General features: G+C 48.6%; 12 protein-coding genes across 12 annotated transcripts; 5 read left to right on the top strand and 7 right to left on the bottom strand.

The window, feature by feature from the left end:
• Window positions 1–2,443: 2,443 nt before the first annotated feature.
• On the bottom strand, window positions 2,444–2,694 carry N7489_008334 (uncharacterized protein; the record flags this gene model as incomplete). The annotated part of the gene is made up of 2 exons (XM_056714084.1): window positions 2,444–2,476; window positions 2,545–2,694. The coding sequence occupies 2 exons, from the start codon at window positions 2,692–2,694 to the stop codon at window positions 2,444–2,446; spliced, it is 183 nt and encodes a 60-aa protein (XP_056567799.1).
• Window positions 2,695–3,201: 507 nt separating this feature from the next.
• On the bottom strand, window positions 3,202–4,093 carry N7489_008333 (SDR family oxidoreductase; the record flags this gene model as incomplete). Its single annotated transcript, XM_056714083.1, has 2 exons — window positions 3,202–3,484; window positions 3,543–4,093. 2 exons carry the CDS (start codon window positions 4,091–4,093, stop codon window positions 3,202–3,204), a joined length of 834 nt encoding a protein of 277 aa, XP_056567798.1.
• Window positions 4,094–4,610: 517 nt separating this feature from the next.
• On the bottom strand, window positions 4,611–9,283 carry N7489_008332 (uncharacterized protein; the record flags this gene model as incomplete). The annotated part of the gene is made up of 11 exons (XM_056714082.1): window positions 4,611–4,751; window positions 4,809–5,982; window positions 6,058–6,419; window positions 6,476–6,531; window positions 6,601–6,860; window positions 6,909–7,192; window positions 7,239–8,319; window positions 8,389–8,580; window positions 8,655–8,716; window positions 8,921–9,061; window positions 9,128–9,283. 11 exons carry the CDS (start codon window positions 9,281–9,283, stop codon window positions 4,611–4,613), a joined length of 3,909 nt encoding a protein of 1,302 aa, XP_056567797.1.
• Window positions 9,284–10,238: 955 nt separating this feature from the next.
• N7489_008331 (NADH:flavin oxidoreductase/NADH oxidase) lies at window positions 10,239–11,480 on the top strand (the record flags this gene model as incomplete). The annotated part of the gene is made up of 1 exon (XM_056714081.1): window positions 10,239–11,480. The coding sequence occupies one exon, from the start codon at window positions 10,239–10,241 to the stop codon at window positions 11,478–11,480; it is 1,242 nt and encodes a 413-aa protein (XP_056567796.1).
• A 591-nt stretch (window positions 11,481–12,071) lies between these two features.
• N7489_008330 (sugar porter family MFS transporter) lies at window positions 12,072–13,746 on the top strand (the record flags this gene model as incomplete). Its single annotated transcript, XM_056714080.1, has 4 exons — window positions 12,072–12,174; window positions 12,235–12,810; window positions 12,872–13,374; window positions 13,429–13,746. 4 exons carry the CDS (start codon window positions 12,072–12,074, stop codon window positions 13,744–13,746), a joined length of 1,500 nt encoding a protein of 499 aa, XP_056567795.1.
• Window positions 13,747–14,149: 403 nt separating this feature from the next.
• On the top strand, window positions 14,150–14,966 carry N7489_008329 (sugar O-acetyltransferase; the record flags this gene model as incomplete). Its single annotated transcript, XM_056714079.1, has 3 exons — window positions 14,150–14,250; window positions 14,311–14,547; window positions 14,603–14,966. 3 exons carry the CDS (start codon window positions 14,150–14,152, stop codon window positions 14,964–14,966), a joined length of 702 nt encoding a protein of 233 aa, XP_056567794.1.
• Window positions 14,967–15,398: 432 nt separating this feature from the next.
• N7489_008328 (uncharacterized protein) lies at window positions 15,399–17,063 on the bottom strand (the record flags this gene model as incomplete). Its single annotated transcript, XM_056714078.1, has 3 exons — window positions 15,399–15,995; window positions 16,052–16,788; window positions 16,865–17,063. 3 exons carry the CDS (start codon window positions 17,061–17,063, stop codon window positions 15,399–15,401), a joined length of 1,533 nt encoding a protein of 510 aa, XP_056567793.1.
• Window positions 17,064–17,929: 866 nt separating this feature from the next.
• N7489_008327 (uncharacterized protein) lies at window positions 17,930–19,812 on the bottom strand (the record flags this gene model as incomplete). The annotated part of the gene is made up of 5 exons (XM_056714077.1): window positions 17,930–18,752; window positions 18,802–18,942; window positions 19,014–19,361; window positions 19,418–19,515; window positions 19,570–19,812. 5 exons carry the CDS (start codon window positions 19,810–19,812, stop codon window positions 17,930–17,932), a joined length of 1,653 nt encoding a protein of 550 aa, XP_056567792.1.
• A 1,673-nt stretch (window positions 19,813–21,485) lies between these two features.
• Window positions 21,486–22,975, top strand: N7489_008326 (uncharacterized protein; the record flags this gene model as incomplete). Its single annotated transcript, XM_056714076.1, has 6 exons — window positions 21,486–21,532; window positions 21,599–21,695; window positions 21,746–22,007; window positions 22,071–22,263; window positions 22,318–22,864; window positions 22,916–22,975. The coding sequence occupies 6 exons, from the start codon at window positions 21,486–21,488 to the stop codon at window positions 22,973–22,975; spliced, it is 1,206 nt and encodes a 401-aa protein (XP_056567791.1).
• A 107-nt stretch (window positions 22,976–23,082) lies between these two features.
• N7489_008325 (uncharacterized protein) lies at window positions 23,083–23,886 on the bottom strand (the record flags this gene model as incomplete). Its single annotated transcript, XM_056714075.1, has 2 exons — window positions 23,083–23,695; window positions 23,771–23,886. The coding sequence occupies 2 exons, from the start codon at window positions 23,884–23,886 to the stop codon at window positions 23,083–23,085; spliced, it is 729 nt and encodes a 242-aa protein (XP_056567790.1).
• Window positions 23,887–24,015: 129 nt separating this feature from the next.
• N7489_008324 (uncharacterized protein) lies at window positions 24,016–24,249 on the bottom strand (the record flags this gene model as incomplete). Its single annotated transcript, XM_056714074.1, has 1 exon — window positions 24,016–24,249. One exon carries the CDS (start codon window positions 24,247–24,249, stop codon window positions 24,016–24,018), a length of 234 nt encoding a protein of 77 aa, XP_056567789.1.
• A 215-nt stretch (window positions 24,250–24,464) lies between these two features.
• Window positions 24,465–25,664, top strand: N7489_008323 (putative proline racemase; the record flags this gene model as incomplete). The annotated part of the gene is made up of 1 exon (XM_056714073.1): window positions 24,465–25,664. One exon carries the CDS (start codon window positions 24,465–24,467, stop codon window positions 25,662–25,664), a length of 1,200 nt encoding a protein of 399 aa, XP_056567788.1.
• Window positions 25,665–26,938: the final 1,274 nt, after the last annotated feature.

Raw genomic sequence — 26,938 nt, 5'->3', positions numbered from 1 at the left:
TCAACACATAAACAGTCCATGCCAGTCCTGGGGATTCTGTATAATTTCTATCAGGGAGACTGGCACTCGGCACATGGCACGTGGGGAAATGTTCCAACCTTCAATGTTGCTGCCTGGGTCGACACTTCCACACTTCCACACTTCCATCATTTAACAAACATCTCTATCAGAGGCATAGAACATAGACGTGAAATCGGCAATGACCCGGCTAACTCAGCAGCCCCTTATATCGACCGGCAACTCTTAGTAACGGACCTCGCCCGTTTGACAGACTTAGCGATATCCTCAAACAATCCCTGAGCCTAAAGTCTATCATCCTGACGGCCTCTTCCTTCAGCCACCTCTCTCGGGTCGCACGTTCTCGACCCGAGTTGCAACAACTCAACCAAATCGGTGCTGGTCTATAGGGAGCTGTCTTCGAGTAGGTTGGGAAGCCCCTAGCTCTAAAAAAAGAAAGTCTAGGAAATAAAAAGCTACCATTAAGCCTCTATTAAGAGTATAAGATCCACGGTGATATTTCAGCTACATTCGAACATTACTAGTCTATCAATAGGGAAGTCCGAGTACCGAAACCTTTCGAGTTTATCTCTAGGAAGGAGAACAACACTTTCTAGGATGAAATCTTACTAAAACCCCCTAGGGCTATCGTATACGTAGCGACCTTATGATAATAGAACGGATTCTTCTATTACCGAAAGTTGTGCGAAGGGCCTTGATCTTCTAGTTTTGCGTTTCCGAATATCGCGATAGCACTAAAATCGAAGCTATCCTCAGTCAACCTAGTAACAAATACTGCCTCGCCCGTGTTTACCTCAGAAAGCCTAATAGTAATATTAACCACGACCTCCCGCTAAGAAACTTCCCTCTATATCTCGTAGCGATAGAGCGGATTAGCGTCGAGACTCTCTACCTTATAACCGCGATAGGTAAAGCCTACGTAACCTCACTAGGGCGCCGCCACTAACGGGGATGATATAGAGTTTGTGCTTAGAACATCAGCTATAGCTACCTAAGGGATAGACTATGCGCCGGACCTTTAGTACCGCGCCGTTTAGCTATATCTCTTAGATTTTGGACAATGCGAGGCGGTTAACTTAGCCTAGAATCCGGATATTATTTATTAGGCTTTCAAAGGAGCTATAGTGATAGGGGATAATCAAAGTTTTATTCTGTATTACTTAATGAGCCCGGCACTATTCGCGATATTTCGATAAGGATATATCAAAGTAGGTAATATGATTTTATCGGATAAGAAGTTGTAGAACAAGTTTAACATAGAGGACTTTATAGGAGTATAAGGAGTATGCTGAAGACTTCCTATAATAGTATCGTTATAACAACGAGGGAGCTAATAGCTAAACTTGCTATGTTCGAAGGTCGGTTTAATGGATATAGTTAGTCGGGATACTCTTTATAGTCAATGTTTCCTAATTCATAGTTATAGTAGTTATCCCAGTTAGAGTAGGGAATCCATCTTTTTTCATTATCTGTCACTATACCTAAACAAGTCATTTTTATTCTCTCCACCTTAATAGCGTATAGATCGGCAAAGAACTTCGATATATGTGCCTAATACGCACGTTCCCCGTCACGCGCGAGAAACAAAGTCTGTTTCTTCCGGAATGTCCAGATGTCGTATAGATATTCCGGTCGAGACGACAGGCCGGAATGCGGGAAGTCCTTGGCAAAAATGCGGAGAAGCTGGGGTGAATTCATAGAGCACTTTATGTATACATGTACATAGCATGGGTCACTGCCGCTTTTATGAGGGCGCTCAGAGTCCGGGTACCTTTCAGTACGGGCCCAGCGAGATAGTCCATTTTAACGTCATGAAATCCGAGACCTGAAAGAATGCTAATGAAAGTTAACTATAGAATAATACCATTTCGTTAGTATTATTCCACACCCGTGAATGCGAAAATTTAGAATCTTTCCTAACCATCAAATGGAATGTATTCAGACCTGCCATTTCATGGTGGAAGCTTTCGTATGGGAGTGAGTTGACACTTGCTCCGTAAATCACGACTCAGTTGCTGGATGCATAGATTCATTATCATGAGCAGGGCCAAAATACCATCAATTTCATTGGTCATTACCATATCTTCTGACGGAACCTCAGATCCCGGATTTCCTATAACGGCGGCGCCGTTATGCGGTCTTCTCTGCTCTTGGTGTTCTCCAATCGGGAGAAAGTCTTATGTCGCAAGTAAGTATGCCAGCAATATAAAAAGCTCAAACAATGTTTGAACTCGGAACTCATCATGTTGCCCCTCTTCCGATTGACCGGGATACCAAATCTCTTGTTCTAATGTCGCAGTTAGCAACATCATCCCTGGAATGCTCCCATGCCGTAGATGTTTTACCGTGGGCCGGCGCGTTCAGGTTACGTCTTTGGGACCATTGACAGGTCTGGTTTCGCCGCTGACATCGTCAACAAGGCTTCTCATCTCACAGCTGAGCGGTTTGTTTGCAGTATCTGAACAATATCATCTGTCAGTCATGATGTTTGAAACTACATGCCACGTTCAAGGGCCAGCAACATACGAGATCGGACATGGCGGATGAGATAATCCGCTCGGTCATGTTCTTTCTTGCAGACTCCACATTGGTAAAACCCCGGGCAGGGCCACTGGAACGTTCGCGCGGCGTATCGGATCCTTGAGCAGCTACAGTCGACCGGCGAGGGCTATCCATGGTGCATCGGCAAGTCGTTCAACGGCGTTCCGTGTTGTCAACGGGTGACCGAGGGGTTATCTCAAGGCATCGGGATGCGGTGGGCCACATGTCCGAGATCTGCTCCTGACCTCGGGAGGGCAATATCCGCTGGGTAAGCGGGGAATATTCGGTTTCTTGGAACCTTGGAAGGTTCGACCTGGTTTCCAAGGCGAGGTAAAGGCGATCAAGTGCAACATATATATACGAAATGACTGGAGCTGCGTTCTGCGCATATGATCTGGCTATATGGCTCCAGGGCTTGTCTTCGACTTATAAATGGAAGACTGCCACTGCCGATCATCTACAAAATGGACATTGGGCATATGCACAGTTGATTCCTAATCGGGTAATTGTGAAATTATCCCCTTTTGGAATTGGTACCTAATATGGTTGAGGCCTTGAAGTGCATCCTATTTCCACTGATTTCCACAGGTATGACGAAGCTTGACAAAAGGTACCTCGCTTTATCTCATCCTAGCAAAATCATCAATCATCGACATATGTGCTACGGGCCAGGGACTCATTGCGAAGCAGATCCTCATGCTCGGCCGTCATGTGGTCATTCAACCATTCATAGGCATCACCTCCAAGAACAGCCTTTTTCGGGGGATCCTCGAACGTTGCCAAGCGATATAGTGCCTTTGCCCCCTTTGGAGGATCGCCGCGTTGGGATTCCTCTAGGCCCTTGATATGAGCCCTAACAGCGGTCAGATCATACGCCGAAGATGTAGCGTTAGTGTAAACCATCGACCGGGGGAAGAATTCCGTCCTAAGACATTAATAAACCGAACACGCTGTACAGATTGGAAATTTTCGGCAAAACCTACCTGAAACCACCGGGCTCAACACAAGTAAACCTGATTCCCCACTTTGGATGCATTTCTTGTGCGACAGCTTCGGTGAATCCCTCGAGGGCAAACTTGGAGGCACTGTACATGCACATCCAGGGCATCCCGATGCGACCACCGATGCTGGTGATTTGCTGAATAATGCCTCCTGGAGGATTTTGTTCTCTCATAACCTTAATGGCAGTGCGAGTAGAAACAAGCGCACCGGTGAAATTGACGTCCATTTGCCGTTTGATATCCTCGTCGGTTAGATCTTCAAAGGGGCCGCTCAATCCGTATCCCCCGTTGTTGACAACCACGTCAATGCGACCAAACTTGGCTACACCGGTGAGATATGCGGTCAGCACGCTTTTCGAATCTAGCAGGTCTAGTTGAACGGCGATGAAGTTGGTGGAAGTAGCTTTCTCAAAAACCAACACTTCCGGTTTGCGAGCGGTTGCAATAACATAGTCGCCGTTATCCAGGACTTCGTTTACCAGAGCTTGCCCGAGACCGGCTGAGCTTCCGGTAACAAAGAAGACGCGAGGCATAATAGTTTCTGCGAAAAAGATACAAGAACAGTTCAAATGTGAAGGTGAAGACGAGAAGGCCGGTCTATTAGAATATGGAGTATTTATCTCACCTACTTGCTGCGACATTGAAGGGGGATTAGAAATGTGTGAGGTCGGAGACATCGGAGAACATCCGTGAACTCCTTCGAGCAAGGAGCTGAGATGCTTAAAATAGCTACTTTCCTTAATCGGCAATTCTCTTTTGGGACTTATCCTAATCGCCATGACTTGCTGGCTTTATCCCGGAATGGTCTTTGCCTTACCCCAGCTGCATAATGAGGAGTAGATACCTCTACCTTGTGTTTTCCTACTGCCTTCAGAGCACGGCGGTCTACATTTACAGGATGACCGACATTGAGATTTGCATTCGATAAGAGGAAATATGTAGAAGAATGATACATTGTTGAAGAAGGGTACTAATAATTAGGATCTATGAAGAATATAGAATAATAATCCAATGAATGGCCTCGATACTGAACGTGAATCTCCCAAATCCTTACTCAGTCTTCCTCTTCCACTTGTGGATCTTCGACACATAGGTACCGACAATGACAGCCGTGAAATTGAATGCAATAAATCCTATAAATATCCCAATATCACGGTACTTACGATCGTTGTCATAACCAAATTGTTGGTACTATCGAGGAATGCAGTGATTAGCAGAGGCTTCAACAAAGCCGAGTTCCCCACTTACGTATTCCTGGCCAATGCTATACCGACAATAATCGCAAGCCCCAGTGGCATCTGGATTTACCAAATAACCTGTAGCGGACTGCAAGAAAGAACCAGCGTAGCTAATGCAAGTGTCATTGGCTGGAGCGTGGAAGACAGTAGCTTCACTCGGTGTGCAACCAAGCTCATGTCCATAAAGAGCATTGGTCGTGAGTCCCTCCGCCAGGTAATACAGCGGGGACACGTTGAAATACCAACTCCAGCCCGATGGGGTCTTTTCGCGCGCCGTCAAGGTGCCGGCAAACGTATTTACAAACATGAAAAAGAAACCATTGGCCATGAGAGAGGCATTCAGGTTTGGCATCCACGCTGCAATGAGGTATCCCAGGCTCACAGTGAAGATGGAAAACAGCCAGTAACAAAGCAGTGCGTAGCCAGCATGCGTGGGGTCGGTTTGCAGCCCAGCTGGGAAATACCACAGAAGCCAATAGATTAGCGCCGTTATGAGGGTGAAGGGCAGTTCAATAACAATGGAACTCATCACAAACACAATCCAGTGGTATGATCGACTGGCCCTTTCCCGGTACACAAAGATGTCGCGGAAAGTGGTAAACCGTGGCTCCATGGACAAGCCAAGAGGTGGGCCCATCAAGAAGGACAGGAATATCGTGTGCACACGGTCAAACGCACCCTGTTGGCTATTGGGGATGTTCAAAAAAGTCAGGCCATTCAACAAACCATTAGCCACATTCATCCAAAGCTTGGCAGAGAAATACTCAGGCTCACGCCAGTACCACAACCAGGTGCGACGAAGTACGATGGCAAATTGATGGGACAAGGGAGTAGCATAAAGCTGGGGCCGAGACTGCTCAGCTGTGGGCTCGTTCTTAAGATCATGCAACTTGGCATCTTGAACACGACGCTCGCTGCTTTCAGACCAGATTTGAGCCCAGTCAGCGGTAACATTTGACCGGGAACCGGCCCCAACGACGTCCAACAGGTACTCTGCCGGGTTTCGCTTTGGATCGCAAGCTTCCACGTGTTGACTGAAATACTTCAATGCCGTGGAAGAGTGTTCACCCAATGGTCCCTGGTAGGTCACTCGACCACCATTAGCCAGCAGAATCAGATTGTCAAAAGCCTCGATCACGGCTGCGGCAGGCTGATGAATGGTGCACAGAATCGTCTGACCCGATCTTGAAAGTTTCTTTAGTAACTGGACCAAAGAGATCGCAGATTGTCCGTCCAATCCGGAGGTCGGCTCATCCTACAACAGGATATCTGGCTTGGCGGCTAGTTCGATACCCATAGAAACCCGCTTTCGCTGCTCGAGATTGAGGCCAGCGCCGGGAACTCCGATCAACGCATCTGAGATATCTTGCATTCCGAGCATATCTAGGACTTCTTCAACGTAGGCATTCTTCTCGTCGGTTGAAAGTGAGGGAGGGCGACGAAGATGGGCCGTCATTTGAAGAGCCTCGCGCACTGTCTGGGAAGGAAGATGAATATCTTGCTGTTGGACATAACCCATTCTCCAGCGGAATGACTTTGGCAGCGGCGACCCATCGAGGTACAGTGTACCTGTCAACTTACCAATGTCCATGCGTTCAGCCAACACATTGAGGAGTGTGGTCTGGAGATTGTATGAGTAGCTTTGTGCCACATAGAGCACGATAGAAATACACACACCTTTCCAGCACCAGAGACACCCATCAGCGCAGTCAGCGTCCCAGACTCAATACACCCTAAATTCAAACGCATATCAGAATAAAGCGGCGATGAAAACAGTATTTGTAGATATGTCATGGACACACCGTCAATATGTTGCAGCAAAGTCCGTTCCTGTCCATCCTTACGGAGTGTCAAGTGGAGGTCCTTCCAAGCGAAGGAATGACCGCCACGAGACCGAACCTCTTCAGGACTCGATAACTTCCTTGTTGGCCTAGCAAATCCTTGTACCTCGAGGTCGTTCTCGGTGCTGCTGGTCGAAGAAGGTACAATACGCGCGACGTTCTGACGATAAAAGACTGTAGCAAGGAGGCCAGCAGGGGGCCTGAACATCTCCATTGCAAGACTAAATTTATGTTAGCGGTTGAATTCTCTATAAATCGATGTTACTTGCCCGACCAAAACGGCGAAAGAAATGAAGAAGCCTGCATTTATGCCGACGTTACGCCAGAGGTGAGAATTGTCAAAGTCGTAGTAGACTCTAAGATATGAAGCACCTTCCACAACAGTCCTACCGGGCTCAGAGCCGGCGATGGCGCAGGCTTGATATGCCACATCCGTATAGGTCTGGCCACGAGGAACCAAGTCGGATGAAGTGCATTCGTAGGCAGTAGTTCCAACTTCGTTGATCATGAGCGCTTCGAAGGCGTAGTACATGGGCTTTCCATTCGAGATTTTCTGCGTTAGCATCGAAATCATCATTTCGTGCATGTTTGGTACTCACATTCAAAAACCGGAACCACTTTAGCCAGACTTGCATCTGTGGTGGTGGAATGTACCAGCCCGTGTAAATGACCAGCGTTGTCAAGAAGATGCCGACGGGAAGACCGGCACGTTCCACGGTCGGTGACAAGACGGCGATGAAGCGGAAGAACATTGAAAGCGACAGGTGGGAAATATAAGCGACCAGAAAGAAAATGAAGAAATGGCCTGCCGTACGGTGAAGCCCGGCCAAGAAATACATAGGGATGTTGTACGCAATAACCACCACTTTCCATACAACATCTGACAGGATCTGGCCATATCCATACGACATTGGGTGATAGAAACGATACCGCTTATGCTTCAAGAGCAGCGGTCGCTGTGCAAAGGTATTGCCAAACTCACTCATTGACTGGAGTCCAGGCACGAGGATCGCGTAGAAAACAACTGATCCAAGCTGGTACAGCGATGAAGTTTCATGTGGCAGGTTTCGAAAGACTGTACCGAGGATGATACTTTGAACTACCATGCAGGCAGCCTCAACTATCCAGGCGTTATGATCCGTGATGAATATGCGATACTGACGGTAGGCACAGAGGAGAATCTGTGCGAGAATCGGAATCGAGTATGTCTGTCGTGATTCCTTCCGCCGACCTAGCGCTTTTTCCGCGGCACTAGCACTATTCTTCGCTTCTTCGATCTGTGTTCCAAGCCGAGCCCCCTTCTCGCTTTTCCAGAATGCAGTGACAAATTCTTCGGGGGTCTGTGGAATCGACCAACTATCTGCTGCCTGGCGTGACTGGCGTGCTTCAGGCTCCGCAGACATCGAGTTCAAGAAGTCCGTAATTGACATTGTTGGAGGACAATAGAATCCTAGATCCTCAAAGTAGGACTTTGCTGCAACCACATTACCGTAGTAGATACAGTGCCCCGAATTTATGACAGCCACTTTGTCAAATAGAGGAACCATGTCGTCACTTCCCTGGTACAGACTCATAGCGATGGTGCAGTGGGACTGGTTGGCATATTCTCGTAGCATTTGCACAAATTCGAGAGCGGTTGAGGAGTCAAGACCAGCGGTAGGGTTGTCATAGCAAATCAGACTATAGTAGCCCAATCAGTTTATAAGCGCTGCGGAGGATATCACCTCACTAAGATAGAATCAGACTTACTCGGGGCAAGTGACTAGAGCTTCAGCTAGAGACACTCTTCTCCTTTCTCCGCCACTTACTCCTCGAATCTGTTCGTTGCCTACTTTGGTGGCCAAAACATGATCGATCCCAAACAAACGGGCAAGGTTGACCACGGTCTTGTCTGCTTCCGCGGAGGATATCACGTTGCAGAACCGAGAGTTGACAGCAAATCTATTAGGAGAGTTGGCATTAGTCTTTCAGCAATAAACAGACGGTATGCCATAAAGTGTTTCATCTTAGCATACCTCAAAGTTTCCTCCACGGTCAAGCTTGGGAAATGAATATCTTCCTCGGCTACAGACGCCCTCTGTCGTCAGCCACTGACTGTGATTGGGATATCGGAGGGCAGTTCTTACCGCAGAATGTGGTCTCAACTGGAGCTGCCGGCTCTTCGAAATTTGCTTGTATCCCGCCGTATAGTAAAGTACCGGTGGTACTTTTATATTCGGCATGCATATGGCAAAGGCTCTTTTAAAAACGTTGTGCAGCCGCTGCCGGGTCGCCCAATTACCATCAGCATCTCCCCGGCCTTGATATGGCCTCGGAAGTAATGCAAAAGTTTGCGGGATGGTTCGCTTCTGTGCCCAAACACCGAGGTAGCCCTGCGCGCGTATCGTTCGACCATGGATCCGACCGAGGGAGCGAGCGCATGCTGTTGATTGATTCAATTAACATTCGGCTAGTTGCTGATTCATCGCTTCTGTGGTGTTATTCTTACCCCTTGACCACCACCCTCCATCTCTAGATGATCCCACACAATGGAATTGTCCTTGTTCCTCACGGACGACTGGCAGGCCGTGACGAAGTCAGCGACGAGATCGCCGGCCAGTGTACGAGTAGCCGTTGCTATAGATTGCTCTTTGGTCGCCGTCATAGCTTCGGAAAAATAACGTTATCAAAGACCTGGATTAAGCTCTATGATGGACGCGGTTCCTTATACCAAGCAGAGCGCCCCTTTGATGCTCTCCGCTATGTTCGAATTGTGAAATCAACCTAAGATTATCAATCATATTGCCAACAATGCAGGGGGTACAATTTGAAGATATTTTTTTTGGATAACCAAGTCAGAATAGGAGTAACTCCGAAAGAGGGAGCATAGGAGGTACCATATAGCGCTATTCCGAAAGGGGATTGGAGCTTCGGAGCCCGATTAGGAAATTAGGAACCCGGAGATCCCGACGTACCATCTCAAATTCTACACATGTTTATCTCAACTACCGAGACGTATTTCTCCTATAATACTGTTAGTAGACCTTTTGACGCCATGCATCAATTTCAAGACAGTCGAATAGTCCAGATGTCGCCTTGTCATGTTATTGAAAATTTACATTTAAAGTACACCTGAAATATATACCTCCGAATCAGGTGAGGTTTCGCTAAACACCCGGAGGCTAAAACCTTGAGAAGCCACCCGTGAGCCTAAAAAGGCAAGATATAATGAACCTTGGAAGACCCCATATAGACTACCATTGTTGGGATGTCAAGTTGTAGCCAGTAATTTACCTGGTAGTCGAAAATTCCACCTTATTCCAATTTTAGCCACTTCGGAGTCACTCCGATCTGGACCAAAGAAGTTAGATCGCATTCATTGTTTTGGAGTTCCCTTCCAAGGTGCTCCTTCATCGATTAGAAATCAAATATCTTAATAACCAATGATCCAGTACCTAGGTAGGTACGTAATCTCAGGGTCAAATAGCTACATAATGGATGTGGCCTCACCTGGCACTGATACGATTCCATCTGTCGCCGTTGCTGGCCTCCGAAAAACGAAAGGTTACTTCGGGTCAACACTTTATTTATTCAATTTGTATCTTTATTTGTTTTCCAATATGGCAGGCTCAAACGCAAGCAAAGAGCTAAACATCAATGAGCCCATGTCGGGAGACCATGGCTTCTTTACACCCGTCCAGTCGCCTCCAGCAGGGTCTCTATTATCCATGTATGATGAGAATGCACCCGTTCCCCAAATCTTCGAACCGATCACTATCCGCTCAACTACGTTTCAGAACCGGGTCTGGGTCTCTCCCATGTGCCAATACTCCTGCCCCAAGACTGGGGAATTAACTGATTGGCATTTGGTCCAACTAGGCTCGTATGCATCCAGAGGAGCCTCACTCATAATTTGTGAGGCTACGGCCGTCTCACCCGAAGGTCGCAACACAATGGAAGATGCAGGGCTGTGGACAGCCAGCCAGGTACCGTCATTCCGGCGCGTGGTCAACTTCATCCACTCTCAGGGGCAAAAGGCTGGCATTCAATTGCAGCACTGCGGCCGAAAGGCTAGTGTGACTGCTCCATGGCTTGGGCACCAACCAGCCAACAAAGAAGAAAATGGATTCCCAGACGACCTGATTTCTCCGTCCAATCGCCCCTACAAAAATGATGGGCTTTGGCCGATCCCTACCGCTATGACAAAGGAAATGATTCAGAAGTCGATCGGTGACTTTGTCAATGCTGCAAAACTTGCCGTAGAAGCTGGCTTTGATGTGATCGAGATACACGGCGCCCATGGCTATCTCATTCACCAGTTCTGTTCACCTCTCACCAACAAGCGCACCGATAAGTACGGTGGCAGTCTCGAAAACCGTGCACGATTTGCATTGGAAGTTGTACAGGGCATTCGTGCCGCTATTCCAGACAAAACCTTGCTCTTTTATCGTATTAGTACCACGGACTGGATCCCCGATCGAGAGTCCTGGACCCCTGAACAATCGGTCCGACTGTGCCAGCTGTTACAACCCCTCGGGGTCGATCTGATAGACGTGAGCTCGGGCGGTCTAGTGCCTGATCAACAGTTGCCTCCACTTCGTCCAGGTTATCAAGCACATCTGTCGCAGGGAATCAAGGACGGAGTTCCGGGACTCCTTACTGGGAGCGTCGGTATGATCCGGGATGGTAAAACGGCTGAAGATATCGTGGCCTCTGGCAAAGCGGATGTCGTCATTATCGCCCGAGAATTTGCACGTAATCCGAGTCTGGTGTTGAATATTGCCTATGAGTTGGGGGTCAGAGTGAAATGGCCAACACAACTTCACAGGAGCCAGCCCAGGTACAATGATCCAGATATTTGATAGATATTATTTGAGATTATTTTAGATTATTCTATACGGCCTAGTTGATACATGGAAGCTGAATAGTAATGGTTTCGGCCTCACATGCACACCGCCCATACATTGGAGAAAGCGGAAGAGGAGACACTGAACTTTAGGAGCTTCAAGTTATCTGATATGAGGCGTGTTGATCAAGGTCAGAGCGCGGGGCCCCGCGTGCTCAGACTTACCCAGAGAGCCAAAAGCGGCAAGGACAGGAACACTAAAGCGGAAAATGAAAGCCAGTCTGGGAAATCAAGTACGCATTTAGTTATATCGGGTAAATTTCCAATTTCAAAATACCACATGGCGTTTCTTATTTGTCTGGCATCCTCTTGGCTCTCTAATGATAGGTAGGAAGTTTGGGGCTATGGCGTGCTATGGCGTATGCGACACTACAGGTTGCGTGCTGTATGTGACCTGGAATACGAATCGGATAATCAACCCCTGCGAAGCTTAGATTTAAAGGCTTCGAGATACGCCTCGGGTGCTTTTTCATTTTTACCCCCTCAAGGTTTCTCATCCTCTCTTCCCACCCGTGTCTCGTAGTCTGTGAGTACTACGTCGCACATCATGGGGTTACCAGGAACCAGGCTCGGGGCCTTCCGAGCGTACTTCTTTGGATATTTTGTCTGCACAGCTGGCTTCCTGTTTGGATATGATACTGGAATTGTCGGTAAGTGAAAATGAAAGCCCAGTTGGTTAGGGATCATTTACTAACCGTCTTGGTGGATAGGTGGTATCCTCGAGTTCAAGTCTTACATCAACGATTTTGGGTACAAGGACCACACAACCGTCAGCGCTGTGATGGTAAGCTTGCAAAATGTAGGCGCATTCCTAGCCGCCTTAGCGATCTTCTCGGTGTCCGAACGGTACGGGCGAAAGAAAACAGTGCAAGCAGCCATGATTGTGTTCTGCCTCGGTGTGGTTCTGCAGGTGGTGCCATCACACTCCCTCGCTTGCTTCTATATTGGGAGGTTTGTCGCTGGTCTCGGTCTCGGTGCAGGCACTGCGGTCGTGCCAGCATACAACGCCGAAATGGCACCTAAGGAAATTCGAGGCAAGCTCGGATCAGGGATGCAGTGGCTCTTCGCACTAGGTGTGATGTTAAGCTACTGGATTGACTATGCGGTGAAGATTACACTGCCCGTCTCTTCAAAGCAGTGGCAGATTCCCGTTGGTCTCCAGATGGTGCCAGCTGGAGTGCTTGGACTGGGTCTGTGTGCTATGCCCGAAAGTGTACGCTGGTTGGCCAAAAAAGGCCGTTTCGATGAAGCATGGGAAAGTCTAAGATGGATGAGAGCCAGTGAAGGTAGGGATAGTAGGGATATATACCCCAGAGACGTGGAACAGGGCTAATCCTCGCTGTGTAGGACCCGAAGTGAAGGCAGAGTTCAACGAAATACGAGTGGGACTGGAGGAAGAACTACGAGCAACAGAGGGCTTTAATAAGCGCGAACTTCTCGAGCCCGCAAACCGCTACAGATTGCTACTCGCCTTTTTCATGTTTTGTGGTCAGCAGTGCACTGGTATGACCGCGCTGGCTTACTTCGGCCCGCAGTTCTTCAAGCTGCTAGTTGGCAACGACACCAACCAATCCCTTCTCATCACTGGTCTTTTTGGCGCCGAGAAGTTCATCACTGTTGGCATCTACATCTTGTTCTTCTCCGAAATGTGGGGTCGCAAGCCGACCCTTTGGATTTCAGCTCTCTTGATGGCTGGGTGCTTCATCATTGTCACAGTCGTCAAGGAAACCACACCAGCGCCCGATGCAAAAGCCACCCCGGCTGGCATTGGCATGGTGGCTATGATTTTCTTGACCAACTCCGTCTACCAATTCAGTTGGGGCCCATTGCCGTGGCCATACACCGCCGAGGTAAGTAATCCCATGCTCGTCTATCACCAGTTCCACCACTAACTAGCATGGTAGATCTTCCCAACGCGTATTCGGGCGGTCGGAACCTCGGTCGCAGTATCGACACAATGGCTTTTCAACTTCCTTTTCTCGCTGGTGACGCGCTACATGATGGATTCCTGGGGCAGTTACGTTTTCCTCTTCTACGCAGTCCTCGATATTATCATGGCGATAATTGTCTTCTTCTTTGTCAAAGAGACGAAAGGGAAAAGTCTTGAAGAGATGGAAACAATATTCCACAGCAGGGCTGCATTTGATGTTGATGCTGTGCGACGCGAAACGCTCGATGCGGACAAAGTTAATGTACATCATAAGTCGGTAGATTATACTTGAGAGTCTATCCGACAGGGAAGAAATTCAAATATCTAGAACCACTAGGAGATTCCGACATTCTACAAAATATGGCCTTCTAGCAGATAACCGCATTCGCAAGTTTGAAACATAGTACCTAGGTACACTGTGGATCCTGTACGAGTATTCATGATATAGCGAACTTACTATATTTATAGAGTCCATTATACCTACCTAGGTAGACACTATCGATGCTTATATAGGGTATAAATTGGCAGTTATACCCAAATAGGAAGGCCCGCCATTTCTTGGCGTTCCCCGGCGAATTGTCGGGACATCACCCCGCCTGTCACGGGTTCCGGTCCATATATCTCGTGGTATCCCCTCTCTGATTCTACGGTCCTGTCCACGGGTTTTTCAGGTCTTTATTGACAATTTATTAAAAATGGCAGCCATTGAGAAACGCCCTGAAATCATCGAGCTAGCTCGGGGACTGGCAGGAGTGCCCTTCTGCGAAGATTATGAGCGTATGGTATCCGGGATGATGTATGTACATATCATTCACAATATACTTACAGCTTTACGAGCCTGTTGTTAACTGTTTAGGTACAACCCCAACGTCCCGAAACTCCTGGAGGCGCGGCATCTGTGCCGGGGTCGTGCCGCAGACTTTAACAACCTGGACACAAAGACCGTGACCTATGACAAGATCGGCGACAAGCGTCTTGAGTTATTGCGGAATCTCGTCGGCAAGGTTGGAGATGGAACTTTTATCGAGCCACCGTTTTTGCCAGACTACGGATGCAACATTATGATCGGGAAGGATTGCTTCTTCAACTGGAAGTGAGTCATGCTTCTTTCTGTCCGTGTCTCAATAACATCTACTAACAATTCCTAGCGTTACTATACTAGACACCAGCCTGGTTGTTATTGGGGACCGTGTACAGATTGGCACCGGAGTTAGTATCATCACTGCTGGCCATGATACCAGCATTCTTTCTCGTCGCAAGTTCGTTGAGTTCGGCCATCCGATCTTTATCGAAGACGACTGCTGGATAGGAAGCAATGTGATTATTCTTCCCGGCGTGCGAATCGGCCAAGGCTCAACAATTGGAGCCGGATCTGTTGTCACCAAGGATGTCCCGCCGTTCTCTGTTGCCGTTGGCACCCCTTGCCGCGTGAAGAAGACAATTCCATCGGCGGAAGAAGAGGAACAGGATCCTAACAATCAGTACCGCAATTTGGTGCGGGAGGACCGATAGAACTAGATTCTGAGCCAGAAAAAGATAAAGAACAGCGGTGGTCTTCTTTTTTTTTCGGGCTGATTATAAAATCTCGCTGCTATGTCTCGTTTGAACGGTGAAATTATAGTAGCCAAAAATGCATACTGTAGCTTTCTCATACCTTTTGGATGTGCACCGTACAAGATGCATATTTTCAAGAATTCTCACCTAGCGGGAAATCATCTTAAGACTAGGGAGTCGGTATTGGTCCACTGGCGTGGTTAAAGCGGAAATGGATAGAACTTTCAATGTCTTATGATTTGTCGACAATGATTGGATACAGAGTGAGATGACTAATTGATTGCATGGTCGCACTGAGAGCAATGAAATTGTTGAGGAACCTAAGTTCTGGTGCTGACTATGGGATCTCGACAAAGACCCTGAGAACACGTCGTTCGCATAATGAAACACTTAAACGAGATACCTGAAACCCTTGCGCATACGTAGCGACTCGTCTGGGTGTTCGAGGATATCGTTCTCGGTCGACCCCTCTCTACCAACATCGGCAAGCTCACCCTCCTCGAGCTGCTTGTTCAAGCCCTGCAGCATCCAGCGGAAATACCAGCATCCGCCGACTGTGACACCGAACATGGCCAACACGATTCCGTAGCTGGAGCGGAACCCATTCTCATCCAAGTCCCAAACATACGAACCAGCGACATTGCCCAGTTGACTGAAGGCGTTGATCATGGCAATGGCAACAGCTCGCTTGGCCGGGGGCCGGGGGAATGAGGAACTGATCCAAGAGTAGAATACAATGAATCCCGCGTAGGAACCGGCTTGCAGGAATAGTGCGACGTAGCGGGCTGCGACGTTGCTGGTGGCCATGCAGATGATGAAACCAACGGCACCCATGGCGATAGGGCCCAAGATGTGCCAGACCTTTTCTTGTGTTTTGTCCGCGTGCCATGCATTGATGACGGAGACAATGCAGGAGAAGACCCAGGGAGGTGCGCTCATCAGCAGAGTCGGGACATACCCGAATCCGAGAGTACCAGTAAGGGTAGGCTATGAAGCAAGTCAGTACAAGGTCCAAGTCGATTGCTTGATAGGGAAACACATACGAAGAAAGCATTGAAGCTCAGCCCGACCACGTATGCTACGAACGTGAACATCATCACATAGATCTTGGAGTCTTTGAGAGCCATAATCAGACCGCCAAAGGCACCAAGTTCTTCACTATCGGTGTCAGCCTCGCCGACATCCTCGATCATGCGAAGCTGCGCAACCTGACGCTCTTCCTCAGTGAATCCGCGTGCATTGTGCGGCAGATCGGGCAAGATCAAGGCGGCAAGGATGGCAAGGAACATAGTCACCGCGCCTTCAATCCAGAAAAGCCAGCGCCACGCAGCATGGCCCATGACGCCTTGCATGTTGGACAGGACACCGGCGCCAACGAGTGCAGAGAATGCATTAGAGATGAGGTTACCACAGAACAGGATGGCGTTCCGGGTAGTCAATTCGCGGCGTGTGTACCACTTGGAGAGGATGAGCAAGGCACCGGGCAGGAAAGCTGCCTCGATGAAACCCAGCAGGAAACGAACAGCCACCATGTGACCAAAGTTCTTGGTGTTGCCAGACAAGGTGGAGATGAGACCCCACAATAACATAGCCAAGGCAATGTAGAGCGAGGGCCGGCTGATGCGGTTGATGAACATGTTGGAAGGTACCTGCATGATGATGTACCCGACGTAGAGGATACTCAAACATGTCGAGTACTCGGTGTTGCTCAGGCTCAGATCCTCCTGCAGACCCTTAAGGCGAGCCGCAGCCATATTGTTCCTATCGAGGTAGTTCATGACTTTTTGAAATCCACGTGATCAGTCACATGCTGTCTATGTATATACAGATGGAGCACTGGAAAAGAGGACACTCACTGTAGATCGCGACGAACAAACTGCACCGGGCATCGAGCTTGCGCTTAAGCTGTTTCTCGACAACAATCCGGCGAGCTGGGTCCATCTGAGGTAGGCCATCTTGCTTTGGTTGGGCAATGTGTTCGACATTTTCAACTCGTTCCTTCTCGGCCTCGACCTCCATCTGGTCACGGTTCACCCGTGAGATATCGTCTGCCATTGTTTATATGTGTGATGGTAAGCAATGCCAGATAATCCGGGGAGATCAGGAAAGAGCAGATTCTTGCATTTTAAGAGGAACCAAAAACCTTTCTCATGGTTCATCCCACGCTAGTATTTTTCCCCAGTACCCCCACGCCCCATGGTATGTCCATCGTACAACATACGCGGGGGGGCGCACGGTGGAGCTCACCGACTCGGCATCCGAGAAGAGCAAACATTCCGAGGGAGGTATCTGATTGGATATAAATAAAAGTGGAATGTGAGGGGGGAAGTTCACCCCGTGTTGTCGCGTCGGCACGGGAACATTTTTAGGGGTCTGAGGTCACGGGATCGCGGTCTTCACGGGCTCTCGGACTTCACAACCCACGGGACACCAGAAAAATACCGAAATTCCCCACAAAAGACCAAGGAAAACGGAAGAAACCGGCCAACGAAACGACGCCAGCAGAGTCAGAGAAACGAGGAAAGCCAGAAAAGCCGATACCCACTCGGAATCCAAGCTCGGAATACGGCTTATGGCCAATCCCATACAATTTCCCCGCCTCTCCGCAGTTTTTTTTCACTTTCCCTACCTCCTTTCTCTCACCGAACTCATTGCTGAGATCATATCCCCGCAAACCTTGAAAAGCCATGGTAAACTGAGTTCAACATAACGTGGGGAAGCATATACACAACATCCGACATCCATGTCAAACCGGGGGCATACGGCTTGGTGTATCGTGGACGTCATCCGAGAATAAGTTTGACAAATAGATTCTCGAGCTTCTCTCCACTTGCTGAGGCTTTTTACAGTCTAAGCTCAACCGGCATTTGTCTGTCACCCCACGTTCGGTCTACCGACATTTTCCCGGTTTCCCCTAGTTCCTAGTGGTTTACATTGGGTAGATGGACACCAGAGGCTTCGGCTTGCTCCGTCAGTTCAATTTCCTCCATATGATCATCCTCATGCCAGCCTTCCCGATTATCTTTGACCAGTCGAACAAAGCACACATCAAGTATAAGTGCTACAGCACTGATGGCAACACCGAAGAAAAGTGCCGCTCGATATCCCATGATTTGGCTACCCGACCGGCGGGCAATTTGCACCTCGATGGTGGATGCAAACCCCAGTCCGAGACTGTTCCCGTATAGATTCAGTGTGCCAATGACGGACGCAGCAATCCCCTGCTGATTTCGGCGGACAGAGTTGCTGGCAATAATTTGGCCGGCCGTGTACACAAAGTCCGGGCAGAATGAGAAGAGGACTACGGAAGGAAAGATTTGGGGCCAGTAGGATTGATGGATTGGCACGGTCGCCATGAGGACATTGGATATTAAGATCGTGACGGTTCCAATAGCCAGGATCCATTGTGCTGCCATTCGCGGGATCATCCACGCCGCGAGACAGGCTGCGCCCGTGGCACAGATTACGAATGGGGTCCAGCCCACGGCAAATTGCAGGGGAGACCAGTGCCAGACCTTTTGGAGCCATAGGACCTGGTACCAGATCAAGGTTCCCACGGCCATATAATTCAGAAGCACGACCAAGAGCAGCATGAGGAAGGATGGAGCTTTGAAGATATCGAGTGGCATGATGGGCTCTGCCGCGTAGTTTCTTTCCCAGAGCAAGAAACACCCGAATAACATCATTGAGCTAATCAGGAGAACAATCTCATAAGGGGTTGACCAGCCGACACTCGGTGCTTGACTGGGGATATGTTAATATACAACCTTTCGGTTTGCTATCAACAACTTACTTCCAGACAAAGTTGAACAGGATCAACGAGCTTGTTCCAAGAGCCGATCCAACACAGTCGACTTTCCCGTGTCGATCGACCGGTGGTTCTCGCGGACTCAACGCCCAGAGCGGAGTGAATATGATGACACCAAGGCAGGCACTGTGTTACCAAGGAATTTTAGCGCTTACGTCCTAGTTCAGGACCACCCGAGGGCTGAACGGGTCACTTACATGAAGATAAAAAACCACTTCCACTCTGTCCGCTCTAGAAAGGCACCTAAGAGCAAGGCCCCGAGGTATCCTCCTACTGGTGCCGACGCACCAAAGAGTCCAAGACTGAAATTTCGCACGCGACCGGGGGGATTGGTGCTGGATATCATAGCCACCGCGTTAGGCATGATTAACGCCCCTCCAAGACCAGCTAGAGCCCGCATCGTCACAAAGGCGAAGAAGTTGTTACAGAAGGCATTCGCCAGGGTGCAGATGGTGAGCCAGGCACCCCCGGCTAGTACGAGTTCCCGGTGGCCATAAACATCTCCCAATCGACCACTAACTAATACAAAGGTACCTTGGGTTAGACTGTATTGTGTTAGTGAGGCAGTATATTATGAAGGCCTCGATGCCCTGTGCCTTACGCATAGCTAGCAGCAATCCACGAGGCGTAGGTGTCGTTAACATCCAATGTTTCACTCAAGGTGCTTCCTCCAGCAATGCCTGCAAAATTGACTGTCATCTACTATCGTCAGTATTGTTTCTTCTTAAAGAAGATTGTTGATCCTGACTATACCTGTACAAGGTTAGCCAGAATGAGCAGCGCAGTAATGACCACTCGACGCGATTTGGTCGTCCGACTAGGCAGCGCCCGTTCAAAAACAGGTTGGCCATCTGTAGGCGTCAAGGTATCTCCTACAGAAATCTCCGTGTCTAGAACATGTTCGGCTGGGGTTGTGGGGTTCAGCTCTGGCTCGGGAGGCACGATAGACGAAGCGACAGGTCTAATGCCATGGTGAAGAGCTTCTAAGAGTGACATGGTGCGATAATAACAGAGAAGGATAATCCCTATCCTCTTTTGGATGGAAATGAACTGAATGGAAGATTCTGAATAGATTAAGTAGACATTGTGGGACCGGGTTCAATGTCCTAATTTGGACGTAGTCGTGACTCGTTTGACTCATTCTCTATGAATGCATGGATATATCCCTGGACGTCACTCTGATTGATTACCATCGCGGTGCTAAATCCGTGGGAAATCCCGAGAATGAATGTACTTGGAGATAAACTCTTGCATGGAGAAGAAATTATGAGGCCTAGGCTGTATGCTGATACCCTTTTTGCTTGGGCCTAGCAGTAAATCGCCATTACTTTGACAACGAATGATGTCTTAATGCCTGATTTTTGGCCTGGTTCTTGACCACTCCTTAGTTAAGTTCCACCGGTCTATAACTACATATGTAACTAGTTACAATGTAAAATAATTTGAACCAGTTAGTTATTTTAATTCTTCTGTCAGTTTTATTCAGGCACCGAGGCCGAAGCCAGGCATTAAGGCATCATTAATTGTGGGAAACGGGGTTTTGACTTATACCTCCGTTTGGTCTTTTATCCGCTAGATCTTCCTGTCCAGCTTTATTAGGGCTTGTTTTTCTCCCTTTCCCCCCCTAAAGCTATACAAAGAAGCTTCATGAGCTAAGGCGGCATGACAAAATTTGAATCACCGCCAAGTACGTCCACTCTCTTAGTTTATCCTTAGGTTTTTTAGGGGAATTCAATTGGCCCATAAAGGTGGGGATGACTCAAACTTCTCCCAGAAGAGTATCCGAACCCTCTGGATCTCGGGGAAACGCTCGCAGCACAAGGAACGAAGGATACCATTTGTAGATGTCTTGTGCATCTTGAATGTGTATCGAATTATTGGGAGGGTATCCTAAGGTTATTTTATGCAATGCCGGCTTTAATCATTGACCTGTGCAAGTCACCTCGTGTTCCTAAAAATTATCAATCTTATCTGTTCCCCCTCTCCAAACTTTTCAATATGCCAAGGCCTAAGCGGAAGTTTATCAGATCAAATGAGGCCCTGGAGGACTTGGCTTGTCCTTGAATGGATTCAAAATGTCTCGGTCAGACTTTTACTCTTCCTCAGCGTGCTCAACATCCGATTGCAGTTGAATTTTCATCATGCAGGATCGGAATATTTCACTCGGGGCCCGAATCAGGAGTGCGTCATATTTGGCTACTCATTGGTGCAATTCCACTGACTCGTCTCTTCTAAGGGTTTTTCCTAGGCGCTACTGCGGAGACAGAAGAGGAGCGACGGCTTGTTCAAAAACTCGGTACGATGCCCGAGGTCTGCTTACAAGTTGAAGAGTTGAAGGGATACTCAAACGTTACCATTTGATTAGATTTCTACATTCTCGTGAGTCTAAACATTTAATCTTTGGGAAGAAACCTCCTAATTGCGCCCACAGACCTACTGCTGCTTAAGTTACTTTTTTAATTTCCTCGGTATGATCATTCGAATACCGTCGGGCGATCTGGTTAGCTTACAATTTCGCCTTCACAGATCGCGCGGCTTTCGCCAATGCCTATGTGAGCACCTCTATTTCCTTCATGATGCGGGTCTAGGATGACAACACTGCACGTGGGTCGTGGCTAGCTAATAAAGTATTTACCTTGCAGGTTGCCGGGCTTCGGGAGGCTCTCAATATGAGTGGCCATGACTACAACACCGTTCTCTCCGTCACTATTGCGGGGTATAGTTAATTGTGAATCCTAACGATTTAGGTTCAATTACTGACTGTTATCTTTTGTCTTTGTAGCATGGCTGTTGGGCAGCTGCCCCATGGGATTATTATTCAACGAGTGCCGCCTCGCATTTGGTTCCCCTTGATGGTTGTCATTTGGGCTGGCTTGACAGTAAGCTCGATGATCACCCTTCGGTGGCCCCTTCTAACAACCTATTATAGATGGCCAGTGCAGCAGTGAAGACTGTAACGCAGCTATGCGTGATCAGATTTTTCTTGGGAGTAACCGAGGGCAGCACCTATCCAGGGACAATGTACATCATTGGATCATGGTATAAATCTGACGAGATTGCGAAGCGCACTGCACTCTTCACGGCATCTGGTCAGGTGGGTACAATGTTTGCCGGCGTCATGATGGCTGCCATTCATAAAGGCATGGTTGGCATGGCCAACCTCGGAGGCTGGCAATGGGTTTTCCTCATCGGTAGGGTCTATCTATTTACCCCCTTTAGATTTGGGAATAGGCTGCTGACCAAGGGCCACACAGATGGCATCATTACTCTGCCGATTGCGATCTTTGGTTTCCTCTACTTTCCCGACATCCCCGAAACGACCCAGGCAAAATATCTCACTGCAGATGAGAAGCGGCTTGCCATCACAAGACTTCCTCGTATCAAAAAGGACGGCCATAACATCATGCCGTTGTCGCTGTTTAAGCGCGTCTTTTTAACCCCAACCTTGTAAGTGATACCTTTTCTTTTTCGAAATCAATCCACGCTGACCTTTTAATCAAGTTGGATATTGTTTTTCTGGTCACCCGTCTGTGCCACCCTTGAGGCGTTTCCCTTGCAGAATAACTTCCTGCTCTGGCTGAAGCATTACCAGAACCATTTCACGCAGACCAACATCAATACCTATCCTCTCGGGATTCAAGCTGTAGGCATCGTGGCTAATATGGTCGCAGCTTGGCATATGGACGCTACTGGCAAGCGAGTCCCAATGGCGATCTTGGCCTGCCTTCTACAAATTGTCGTTGGTAGCATGCTTGTCGTACCGAGCTTGTCTTTTACGGGTACCTTCTTTGCTTTTTATCTCGCTGGCACCGCATATATGGTCAACCCACTCATTTTTGGCTGGGCAAATGTCATCTTGCAGCGGAGCGGGGATGATGCCGTGCGCAGTGTGACCCTTTTCGCAATGAACATTGGCTCCATGGTGCTGTGGACCTTTTGGGGTATTATATTTTACTCGGCCACTGACACTCCGTATTGGAAAAAGGGCTCCATAGCACTAATTGTCTGTTCTGTCGTTATGTTTGGCTATATTTGGCTCGTCTATAAGGTATGAGGCGTCTGGTTCTCACGGTGTACTCTGCTGACAGAATTTTCTTAGCTCGACAAAAACTCGGCCAAGAAACATGTTGACCACGAACTTGAAGACAATGTATCATGATCCTTAGACAGCTATACCGCCACCTTCCTAATTTGCCAAACGAGATCCAATCGGGCAGATGTCCAATTTCGGTAGTCCGAACATGGATCGAATGATCCGTGTACGGCTCATGGCCACGATCCTTCAAATTGTGGCCTTTTCAACAGCATGAATATTATGGAATACCATAGTTCACTGGCTCGATTCTCTCGAAAGTTAGCTACAGTTTGTCCAATGGCCGCCCTGTTTGCAATATCAGGCAAACCCCTCTTGATCGCAAGATCTATGTTACCAATTCCATCGCATTTGAAGATTATATTTCCTGTAGATGGTATTCCAAGACCTTTGCCTGAGGCGATAAACACGCCGATTTCTGCCAATTGGTGGGGCTTGACGTTTGCAGTGATTGGCTCCCCGGACTCTTGTAGGCATGCGTCTTTGGAGTCAACAAAGATCTGCCCACTGGAAAGCAGTGTTTCAGTGTCAGTTTCCTGTATATGGGGCTTGTAAGAGCCGATAGACCTAGACTTAGGCGAGGAAGCCAGGTCTCGGGGTGCGAAAAGTGGTTCAATGGACGGTGTGCAGCAGAAGACCACATCTGCCCAGATGAGGCTTAGCTGAACCATAGTATCAAAGTCGGGGGTCACCTCTCTGGAAACAAGCCGGAAGTTGACGTGGGGGTAGCGGGTGGGCAGAGAAGCACTTGCATCTTTCTCTGACTGATCCAAGCGAGACTGGCCTCTATTGAAGACCGTGATGTTTTGAACCTCGGTTGGTGCCAGAAGGAGTGCGAGGCGGACATCCCACTCGACTTACTGACCAGGTCCGAAACAAACGATGTTCTTCTTGGGGATGTGTGTCACCAGAAGGAGGGTCGTAATGCTTAATGCCGTCTGGAATGCGGTGACTTCGGCAGCGTTTAACATTCCCATGACCTGGCGGTGGGCTCCATAACCAAATGACACCCGTAGCTGATCCACCGTGAGGCAGTGTAACGATCCTAACTCCCGTATTTGTGGCGTCCGATGAAGGCATCACTAAAGTCGTATCATTGTGTTTTGTCACAATACTGCTCCGGTGTGGTTGACGTAGGCAATTTGGGGTCGTCTGATAGTTGCTCTTTGGAACAAAGGCTCAAAGTTTGCCCCGAGAGAGTTCAAAATCTGGCGAACTTGTTCCGATGAAAGGTTGAGGAGGATGTTGGACACAGCATGGTCGGTGGGGATGAGCGTTGTGACTTCAAGCGGGCGTCGAAAACCAGATTTGAAGATGCGACAGAGCACAATGAGAGGCATTATGAAGTTTAGTTCGCATATCCGTTATTACATTGTATATCGCAGGTTATTGCCTCCGAGGTCGGGCCCGTTGGCCCAAGTGGGATGTTCGGATGGCTGGTCGGCGGAGGCATCCGAACGTGGGACCTCGCTCTCGATGTCGAAGTGATCGAACATACCGTTCATCCAACCTACGCAGCTCGTGGAAATTTATATTTCCGCATCACACAAACGCCATGGATGTCGCTCGCCAACTCGAACAGACCCCTTCTGGGGAGGTCATCAAGTGCATTGACATGCACACCACTGGAGAGCCCACCCGCATCATCTATTCTGGATTCCCCACGCTGAACGGCACTCTCTTGGAGCAACGAGACCAAGCCAAGAGCCAATATGATCACATTCGCAAACGAATCATGTTGGAACCACGCGGCCACTACGACATGTACGGTGCGATTATTATTCCAGAGACGGAGCTTGTCCAATCAGGCGAGGCGCACATCGGCACCTTGTTTACGCATAATGGTGGATTCTCGACAATGTGTGGCCATGCAACGATCGCCCTCGGGCGTTTCCTAGTTGACACCCACGACTTGACTGTCTTCCCGCAGCGAAATGAATTGAAGCCTAATTTGACCGCGCTCGAGGTCAAAGTCAATATCCACGCGCCCTGTGGCCTGGTTCGGGTTGTGGTTCCTACCTCCGCCGACGGCCAGAAATCAGATTCCTCCCGCCCGGTCCGGTTTCTGTCTACCCCCGCATACTGCGCAGCGAAAGACTTAGAAGTCTCAATCCCGCGAGAGATCGCATGGCCAGAACTCGGTGATAAAACCTCGCTTCGGCTCGATGTCTCGTATGGCGGTGCGTTCTATGCACTTGTGGATATTCGTCAGCTTGGTTTTCAGACTGGGCTGCATAACTTCAGCCTCGAAGCTGTTACTTTCGCTGTGAAGAGGTTGAAGAGGCACCTGGTCACTCTGCCACACGTCATTGAGGCATTGCAGCACCCAGAGGACCAGAGATTGTCTTTCCTTTACTCGGTCATGGTCGTCGACCATGAAATTGGTTCTAAGCCTGATGGCGTCGAGGGAGCAGAGACCGGTCTTTGCTTCTTCGCAGAGGACCAAATCGATCGATCGCCGACCGGGTCATGCGTGGCTGCTCGTATGGCCCTAGCGCATGCCAAGGGAGCCAGGAAGTGTGGTCAGGCATGGGCATACAACTCACTTGTCTCGAACCATTTCAACACCGGTGCCTTTGTTGCAAACATCGTCGACGAGGATGTGAAGATAGAGGGTCCCAATACCCAGACGGCCAGGAGCGGTGTCGTTGTTCTGGTCGAGGGAAACGCATACTACACTGGAACGATGGCTTTCGTTGTGGAACAAGGTGATCGTACGAGTGAGAGTGGTTTTGTCTTGGGCGCTTGTACATAAATCAGAACATAGTGGAAGCACCACTCGTACTAAATCCACGAGTCACGCCCAACGCCAAAATCGATGTCCCAGTCACTGCAGCTCAAAACATCCAGGTGCTGAGCCAAACTCAGTATCTGCGTATGGTTTACACTAATATCCTCCGAAGGCTCCAGCCCATTCACCCGTCGACTGGGATGGTGAAAAGGCGTGTATAGTACTGGAAGGATACGGTGTCAAATCAGGTCTTCCTGGGCACCCGGTTTCTCTACCGATGACGGCTTCTTTCATTTTCTGTAGGAGGGTCAGCTTCTATTCCCGCAAGCGGGCCATTGCGTTCCCCTTTGCAGCCATATCACTTAACACACGGGTGACATTTGTCACATAATGTTGCATATCCTCCACCAACGATGGGTCTATAGAATGTGCTATAACGACAATGAATGCCATAGTGCAAAAGGAAATAGTCAACGGGTGGTTCTGAGAATGATTAGTCAATTCTTTTCCAATCCATGAAGATTAAGCCAGCCTTACCTGAATGGGGTTGTTCATGTAACACTGAAAGTGCACGCAATATAGATTTTGCAGACTGCAAAGGGACTTCAAGAAGCGGTCTCAGTTGAAGTGGTGTCGGGTCGTCTCTTTGTTCGCCTGGAATACGATGACCGTCGAGCCTGCGAAGGAGAAATTCTATAAAGAACGGACGTGTCGCTAAGATGATGCACTTTAGATTTCATTACTTGGTGCTGTCGATATACCATGGGCTGGATATTTCTCACATGATGGTATGTCAGATACAGGTGGCAATTCGTTGTCGAAACTGCAACAAAAAGGGAGAGGTTCACCCTGGGATGTGAGCTGCTATATCTCCTGCCGAGACTTGCGCCAGATCTCTAAGAGCAGATTGAACTGTTGCAATGGATGTGCGCTTTCTAGTGTCTTTGGTAGTGCATGGATATGTACGGCGAAACGCAGTCAGTATCGTTTGTAAAAGCAGCAATTGATAGTTCCCTGTCGCTAGGCAGGATATTAGGATAACTTACAATCCAGTATATGGCCCACAACCCTGGCCAGTTCTATATGCATGCTCATATACTGGACATTCTCCGATTCGTCATATGCGGTCGGAAGGGCGCATGTCATTTGTGAATCCTGTATGGAGGTTGGGAATCCAATCACAGCAGCTAAATGGCGGTCTAAGGTATAGGCGACCACCAAATATCTCGACATACTGGGTGTTACTCTTTTGTTCGGCTCAATGCCTAACCTTCTATGGTGAGGGATGAATCTCCATT

The sequence above is a fragment of the Penicillium chrysogenum genome, assembly GCF_028827035.1.
Source record: "Penicillium chrysogenum strain IBT 35668 chromosome Unknown utg000004l_segment0_segment0, whole genome shotgun sequence".
Lineage (NCBI taxonomy): Eukaryota > Fungi > Ascomycota > Eurotiomycetes > Eurotiales > Aspergillaceae > Penicillium > Penicillium chrysogenum.
Note: the sequence above shows the minus strand (reverse complement) of the source record. Positions and strands in the feature narration are given on the sequence as shown.